Here is a 7861-nt window from a genome sequence, read left to right on the forward strand (position 1 = left end):
AGATAGGGCAATGAAATCGTTGATTCTGGTCAAGTATTGGCTCTCCGACCCAGAAGTTACAACACGGTGACTACACGTAATGAGAAAAAGATCAAGTAGAGAGGAAGAGAACTCTGTGAAGTGGGTTGGCTCAGTAATGAGTTGATCAAGATTGAACTGTTGGCAGATAGAAAGAAGTTTGCGATACAAGTTCGGATTGGAGGGATTGAAATTAAAATCGCCAGTTACAATGATGTCTGGTATATTTGTGTCGAGTGCCAATCTAAGAGATTCTTCAATCATGGTAGTGTAATGTATATCTGCATTTGGAGGACGATAGAAGACTCCGAAGAGAATTCGTTTGGAGTGGGAAGGCATTACTTCTACCCAAATGCACTCTAGACCTCTGAGCTCGAGGTCAGGCCGACGCTTGTGATACAGAGTATTTTTTAGATATACGATTATCTCCCCGTGACTGTCTCCGGTTCTGTCTTTTCTTTCTGGAAAGTGAAAGTTTGGAATCTTTATGTCGTCATTAGAGGTGTTTGAGTTTAGCCATGTTTCAGAGAATGCTAAGATGTCAAAAGAGTTAAATTCAGTCCCCAAGATATCGATTTTGTTTAATAAACTTTGTACATTGTAATGTAACACAGACAGACTGTTACCTCTTGTCATGAGCTCGGATAATGTATGAGACATGGACGATGTAGAAGAGCATGTAGAGCTGGTAGAATGTGATGAAGACGGACCGGGATTTGGATGGATATCTCCAGCCGTAGCAAGTAGGAAAATAAGCCATGTACTGCACACTATTACTGCCAAACATATAAGAATCGATTTGGTTAGAAGAATGTTTTGAGTACATTTGATCCCTGGAATGGCACGTTTGTGTGGGTAGCTGATTCTATGTCGAACTTGAATCTGTACTTCAGTGTATAAGGAGTAAGTAAAGAAACTGTTTGAAACCGTAAAGATTAGTATTGAGACATGTAAGAGTAATGTGAATTTCCACGGGCATATATGAGACTGCATGATCGATGTGGAAGAAGTGATTTTCATTATGTTACTGATGTTAAGAACATCAAGAACCATGTAACCAAGATCATGCAATCACGCACATTGTACATTGTCCAGTTCCTACCGTTCATACAAATCCAAACCAAAAAATCGAAACAAATGGTAGAGGGAAATCGAGAAACTAGAGAATTCAGGAAGTACAAAACAAAAAGAGATTGGAAATGCATAGTGCAAGTTGAGTGCAATAATAGGAAAATGAAGAAGCGAAATATGAAGTTAACTAACGTGTGAAGCATTATTTAGCTAAAAACTATAAAGAGCATTCAAACCAAGTATATGTATATGATTCCGTATTGTTTTGAAGAATTTTCCAAGAATATATACAAATTATTAATTTTCGTAAAGGTTTTGCTACAGTAAACATCGTTACTAAAAGACCTGAATCGTGATAATAGTACCTCTTATTCAGATAAACAAAGTATATGATTCCATATTGTTTTGAAGAATATTTCCAAGAAGATGTACAAATTATTAATTTTCGTAAAGTCGTTGCTAAAAACCCTGAAACATGATAATAGTACCTTAGTTAAAGTCTGTTAAACAAATCATAAACCACATAATCAATGGTAATACAAATAGTTTTGAAAGGAATTGTATACATGTAGGGTTTAACAACGAATAGTTTAAACAAGTAATGTTAAACATTGCATAGAGCATGTTTAAATAAATCGATTGTTGTATTGTATGTTAGAGATCTGAATTTTTTTTAACAAAGTGCAAATCTACTTTTCAGTTACTACCTGGACCATAATTACACGCACGCACGCACGCACACACATGCACGCACACACACAAACACACACACGCACGTTCACACATACGTACGCACGCACGCACGCACGCATATACGTACGTACACACTCACACACATACATAAATATATACATACTTACACACACATATATATATATACGTACGTAAATAAACGTTTTTTTATACTTACAACTGTAGGTTGAAAGACATGATAACTTATCAAAATCCTAAGTCACAGTTCAAAATGTTACAAAATTTAAACTGTATGCATGATATGCGACAATATATTTACCAATGTCAAAGATAAAACATGGACTCATATTTACACAGTCTTAACATACATATGTACATGTGCGTCTTTAAGCTAACAACTAAAGACAAGCAACTACTAGTAACTGTTTAAAAACTTGAGAGTACATAAAGAACTCTGAGAAAGGTTTCAGGTTAGAATTATGCAGGTGCGCAAGGGACTGCACATGACAAATTAATGCGAATCGTGGTTGTTTCCCTTGCGACTTCACAATCTGACAATACTGTGCTCATTCTAAAGTAACAACACGGTCATTTTATACCGATCAAACGTGTGTGGTTATGTAATAGCATGAAAAATAATTCACGCTAATCAAGTTATAACCGTTCCACTGATAATTGATAAAAACTTGATCATTATATAGATTCCAATATCAGCCTGGGCCAAGTACACATATTTATGTTAAAATAATACATCAGTAAATAAATTTCGCTCTATGTTTGTGTTTGAAAATTAAACTAAGTGCATCAAAGTATAGGCAATGTCCACCTGTGTCTGCATGTGTGCAGTAAATAACATATATCATGTCATACAGGTAAAATCATTGATCGTTCATTCCATCATGCGTAAAACTTAGTATAACTGAATACTGTTCAACAAAACAAACAGTGCTATAATTGGTAGTCAATATCTATTGATCAACCCCAACGAATAGGCGTTGGACTTTTTATCTTCATTAATTCGGCCTCCGAATTTACTCTATGGATTTTGCGATTAGCGTCCTTCACAACGACCGCACCGTCATAGGTCCATGCGCCTGCAAGAAAGCGATCTCTAAGCAGTTGCCTAGCCTTGTAGAAAAGGGAGGACCGTGCTTTCGTTAAGTCTTCATTGATGAAAACACCAGGGAATCCACAAGACCTAAGGTTAAACCTCGCTCTGTAGAATGCGTTTTTGGCTCTATACGAGACGAATTTGACTATTATGTCCCTGGGTTTGCCGGGGGTCTTTTGACCAATTCGATGAGATCGATCTATATCTGACGTCTCAAAGTTTACTTCCATAACAGATGCAAGTTGTCTGACTTTGCTATCAGTCGACTCATCTTTATTTTGGACAGTGACGTCATCACCGTTCTCCGATGACAACTCATCGTTGGTAGCCTCGGGTTTCCCTTGCATGGACTCTGTTATAATGGATAGTCCCTCTTCGGGAACACCTCTGATTCGCAGGCAGTTCCTACGGCTATATTGCTCGGCGTCATCAGCTTTCTGTTCAAGCTGATCAACACGTGCACGTAATACCGCATTTTCGGTTTCGAGATTTTGGATTTTAGCGTTCAGGCCAGCCAAAACACCATTAACAATAGCCTGAACTTGGTTTTGCTGCTCTAATTTAAATTCCTCACGAAGAGTACCCTTTAGAGCGTTGCTTATTGCTATAATGTCCTCACTTGACAACACAATATGTTGCGGTTCACATGTTTTAGACTTTTTTTGTTCAGCATCATCAAGAGGCGAAGATAGTTCTCTTTTTTTATTTACCGATATAGGTGTTGCAGACGTGGAACTGTTCAAATTGTTCATGTTGTTTTTATTGCTTGTTTGTTATTGTTCGTTATGTACTGGTTTCAAACTTTTTATGCTCAGTATAGTTGTAAAATATTTCGTGCGGGGGAGGTCTCTAATCACAACTTTCACGATTTTCACGTGGCAAATTCAAACAGGTGAAAAAATATATCTTCAAAATTGTCAGTACAGTAGAAGTAGTTTGGAAGTCACAAGTCAATACTTCAAAGAAATATCACTTCAATTCACAGTTCTTACATTTATAGAGACCTCCAAACCGCTAATTACTCCATATTTCGGATTTTCTTTCAGTTTACATAAAATTGACTACCGCCATGACCGGAACCGGAAAATTGTTTTTTCAAATACTTGCGTATTTCTTTCAATAAATGAACAATAAATGAACAATAAATCACGATAAGTGATAATTTTCCTGCATTCTAAGTTTACAGAGGAAATTTTAAAAAAATGATAATGAAAATGGTCAAACAGGTGTTTCGAACTTACAGTCCCGAGATTGGTAGCTGAACGTTTTGTCAGCACAACTTTATCTGCATGTACGACCTGGCAGTAAAGAAATGTTTATATTTTATTTGGTTTTCAATATTTATATTTTTATTTATGTTTGGGCACAATTTTTTTTTTTACGGAAGCATACAAAATATATTCTTGAGTGCTAGTTCAATAATTTCGGACAATACTAAATAATCCTCAATAGACAAAATAATAAAAATAGTTAGGTTATTCAATTTGGGGAAAACCAAACCACCAGTCAAGGGTCAATTGAGGTGGAGATCCCCTGCTAATAGTCATAACAATTAATCAGGCATCACCTTTAAATTAGACATAATAGTTATGTTAGCTACAGGCTTATTCCCAGGTGTATAATTTTACAGAGTGGGAGTTCAAAATGTATTTATATAATGTCTGAAATATCCAAACTTATTCCAAAAGTCAGATTTTAAAGAAATCACTTTCACGAAATTGAAATCTATGGCCTGGCCTGGCCTGGCCTGGCCCGGCTCAGTCGGAAATTGGGCTCATCGGGCCAGGCCAGGCCAGGCCAGGCCGGGCCAGGCCAGGCCAGAGATTAGAACATGCCGATAATATCTCATTGCCTTGACGTTGAGTGAGAACAGCTGAAAGCCCATAGGGACTTGCGTCGGTCACGACTTGTGTTTTGGCATTTATGTCGAAATAACCTAATATTTCCGCGCTTGCCAATTTCTGTTTCAATGTATCAAAGCTATTTTGCTCTTCGCGGCCCCATTTAAACCTGACATTTTTTCGTGTGAGTTTTCTCATCGCTTCTGAAATTGAAGCCAGATTTTGAATATACCTAGCATTGAAATTGACTAATCCTAAGAATGACCTAACTTCCGCGGCATTTCGTGGTGCTCTTGCGTTGAGCACATCGCGCACTTTACTTTCGGTTGGACCAACCCCGTGTTCGGACAATACGTTTCCCATGAATGTCACTTTTGACATTTCAAATTGACACTTTGATGGGTTTAATGTGAACCCTTTTTCATGTAACACTCTAAGCACATTTTCTAAACACTTCTGGTGTTCATCTTTTGTAGGCGCGTGCACTATTATATCATCCATAATGTTACGTGTACCAGGGCAATTTTGTAGAACTTGTTCAAGCACTTTCTGAAACATTTCACTAGCACAGCTGACTCCCTGGAGTAATCTTTTGTAACGGAACATTCCAACATGAGTTATGAACGTAGTTATTTCCCTTGAATCAGGATGAAGCTCGAGTTGATGATAGGCATTTGAAATGTCTAGCTTACTATACACTGTTGATCCGTTCAAATCGTACAGCACCTCGTCCACGGTAGGAATCGGGTGTCGTACCCGCTTCACAGCCGTGTTGCTTCGCCTCATATCGATAACAAGCCTAATATCGTCGTCTCCTTTAGGCACTACAACAACTGGGCTTACCCAGCGGCTAGGACTGTTTACTCTTTCGATTATATCATTGTTTTCTAGTTCTAATAGCTTTTTTTCTAGCTTTTCTCTGAGACTGAAAGGTATACGCCTTACCGATTGAACAACTGGCTCGATTTTTTCATCAATGGGAATTTGCAATTGAAAATCTTTCATTTTCCCTATTCCTTTGAACAATTCTGGGTTTTCGCTCATGATGTCCTCTTTGACCAAATTCACTACTGGTCCGATCCTTAGCACATTGAGACTAATTGACGTGTCTTTACTAAGCAATGCTTGTCCCTTACCGTCCAAAACTGAGAATTCTACGTCATCAATAGTCATTGAATTGAATTCAATTTTCGCACGAAATATACCAAGCAATTTGAGTGGTTGTTTGCTTCCATAAGCGAACACTTTCTTGTCTGTGGATTTTTTATGTGTTAAGCATTGAAATTGTTTCTGTGATTTTAGAAAATTCCATGTACTTTTGTCAACAATGTTACAACTAGCTCCTGAATCTATAACCATATTCAGCGGAATATTACCGACGTTGACTGTTATTTTATTTGACACGTTCCCAATTGATTTGATATTAAACAGATATTCGTTTTCACTGTCTGAGGATGTTTCATTTTCAAGTGATCGAACTTTCTGTTTTGGTTGTATCTTTTTCCTTTTAGATTTACACTTTACTGCAAAATGTCCAATAAAGCCACATTTTGTACATGCTGCACGTGCTGCTGGGCAATTTGGGTCCTTAGCCATGTGACCCCTGCGGCCACAGCTGTAACATTCTACATGTGTTGGCGGTGCCTGTTGACGAAATCTGCCTCTACCTCTGTTCGCACGTTGTTGTCTTTGACGCATAGTCGATTGTTTCAGTTGAAACGTGGTGTCATCTTTTTGTTGCTGTTGTGTACTTTGATTTTCCATTTTTGTGGCACTGTCTTGTGCACGTTCGAACGTTGATGACAGTTCCAAAACTTTTTCTAATGTTAAATCTTTATTACTGAGAAACTTTCTGCGTAACGTTGTAGATGTGCACTTTTCAATAATCTGGTCTCGTATTCTGTCATTTGTGTCATTAAAGTCACATGAAATACTTAGTTGTTTAAGTCGCGTAGCAAAGTCCTGGATAGTTTCATTCTGTTTCTGTTTTTCTGAATTGAATTTGTGTCGTTCATATGATACATTGAGTTTCGGCTTGAAATAATTATTCAATGCATCAGCTGCGGCGTCAAAATTATTGTCATTTCCAGTATTGTCCAGTGTTTCGAAAATCCCTTGCACGCCCGGTCCTACCAGATGCAGCAGTAGTGCTCGTTTTTGTGATTTGTCCGTGACGCCCGAACCGACAACGAAGTATTGAAACGATTTCAGCCATCGCTCCCATTTGCTTGGCAAGCTACTAGGGTCTCCTGTCATATTAAAGTGTTCCACACTAGGTACAGATAATGCTTTTGCCATTTTCTTTATTGTTAATTTTTTTAACCCTTTCACGAATTTAATCCAAATTGTTTTACAATTGTTGCCTTTTTACTGAAACGGAATTTAATCCTGCACACATTTTTGTTTTTAGGAATTTAATCCACAACGTTTTGTCAACTTGTTTGATTCACGGAATTTAATCCAATATTTTTTTTTCTGTTCGGAATTTAATCCAACTGTTTCAGTTTAATGAATTTGTCAAACAAAATCAAATCCATCATTTTCTTTCCGGAATTTAATCCAAAAATTTAAAACTCACTGATATCCCATCCTCGTCGCCATTTGTTGTGTTTGTACCTAGGTGGGTTCTCATATTTAAATAAATAAGGCAAAATAAACTAATAAACATTTATTCATTCTTCATTCATACATATAGACGTGTGTGCATTTCTAATCCCCTCACAGAGAGCCTGCGGTTTAACCAAGCATGCTACATGTAATATGATACACTAGCGTATACAACACCCTCTACCAAACTTTCCAACCTTTTAGTAATAATAATTACAAAAAGCGCGCCGAGCCAACTGTTTTAGGCTATCAAAATGTATATGATTGTCGGATTTTAGGAGTTGGACTTTGGGACCATATACAGACAACCTGGACCATGTTTAAATACAACCCGGTCCAAGAACAACCCTATTTGAGAAAAAGATACGTACAATATATGTAACCATATATATGTTTGAAATTTATATTCATTCATTACTTTGTGCAATAAGATGTGTTTTTGTTTAATTAATTGATAGACATTGCAATTTTAGTCTAGACATTAAATGTAGAAAGTGAATTGATTACATAAACATCATAC

The 7861-nt window shown here is 37.2% G+C and overlaps 1 protein-coding gene across 1 annotated transcript; it reads right to left on the reverse strand.

Moving 5' to 3' along the window:
- Positions 1 to 2757: 2757 nt before the first annotated feature.
- Positions 2758 to 7032, reverse strand: LOC123539936 (uncharacterized). The gene is made up of 2 exons (XM_053529863.1): positions 4967 to 7032; positions 2758 to 3628 (listed from the first exon to the last, which is right to left on the reverse strand). The coding sequence occupies exons 1-2, from the start codon at positions 7030 to 7032 to the stop codon at positions 2758 to 2760; spliced, it is 2937 nt and encodes a 978-aa protein (XP_053385838.1).
- Between the last annotated feature and the right edge of the window lie 829 nt (positions 7033 to 7861).

Source organism: Mercenaria mercenaria, chromosome 18 (assembly GCF_021730395.1).
Source record: "Mercenaria mercenaria strain notata chromosome 18, MADL_Memer_1, whole genome shotgun sequence".
NCBI classification, from domain to species: Eukaryota; Metazoa; Mollusca; class Bivalvia; order Venerida; family Veneridae; genus Mercenaria; species Mercenaria mercenaria.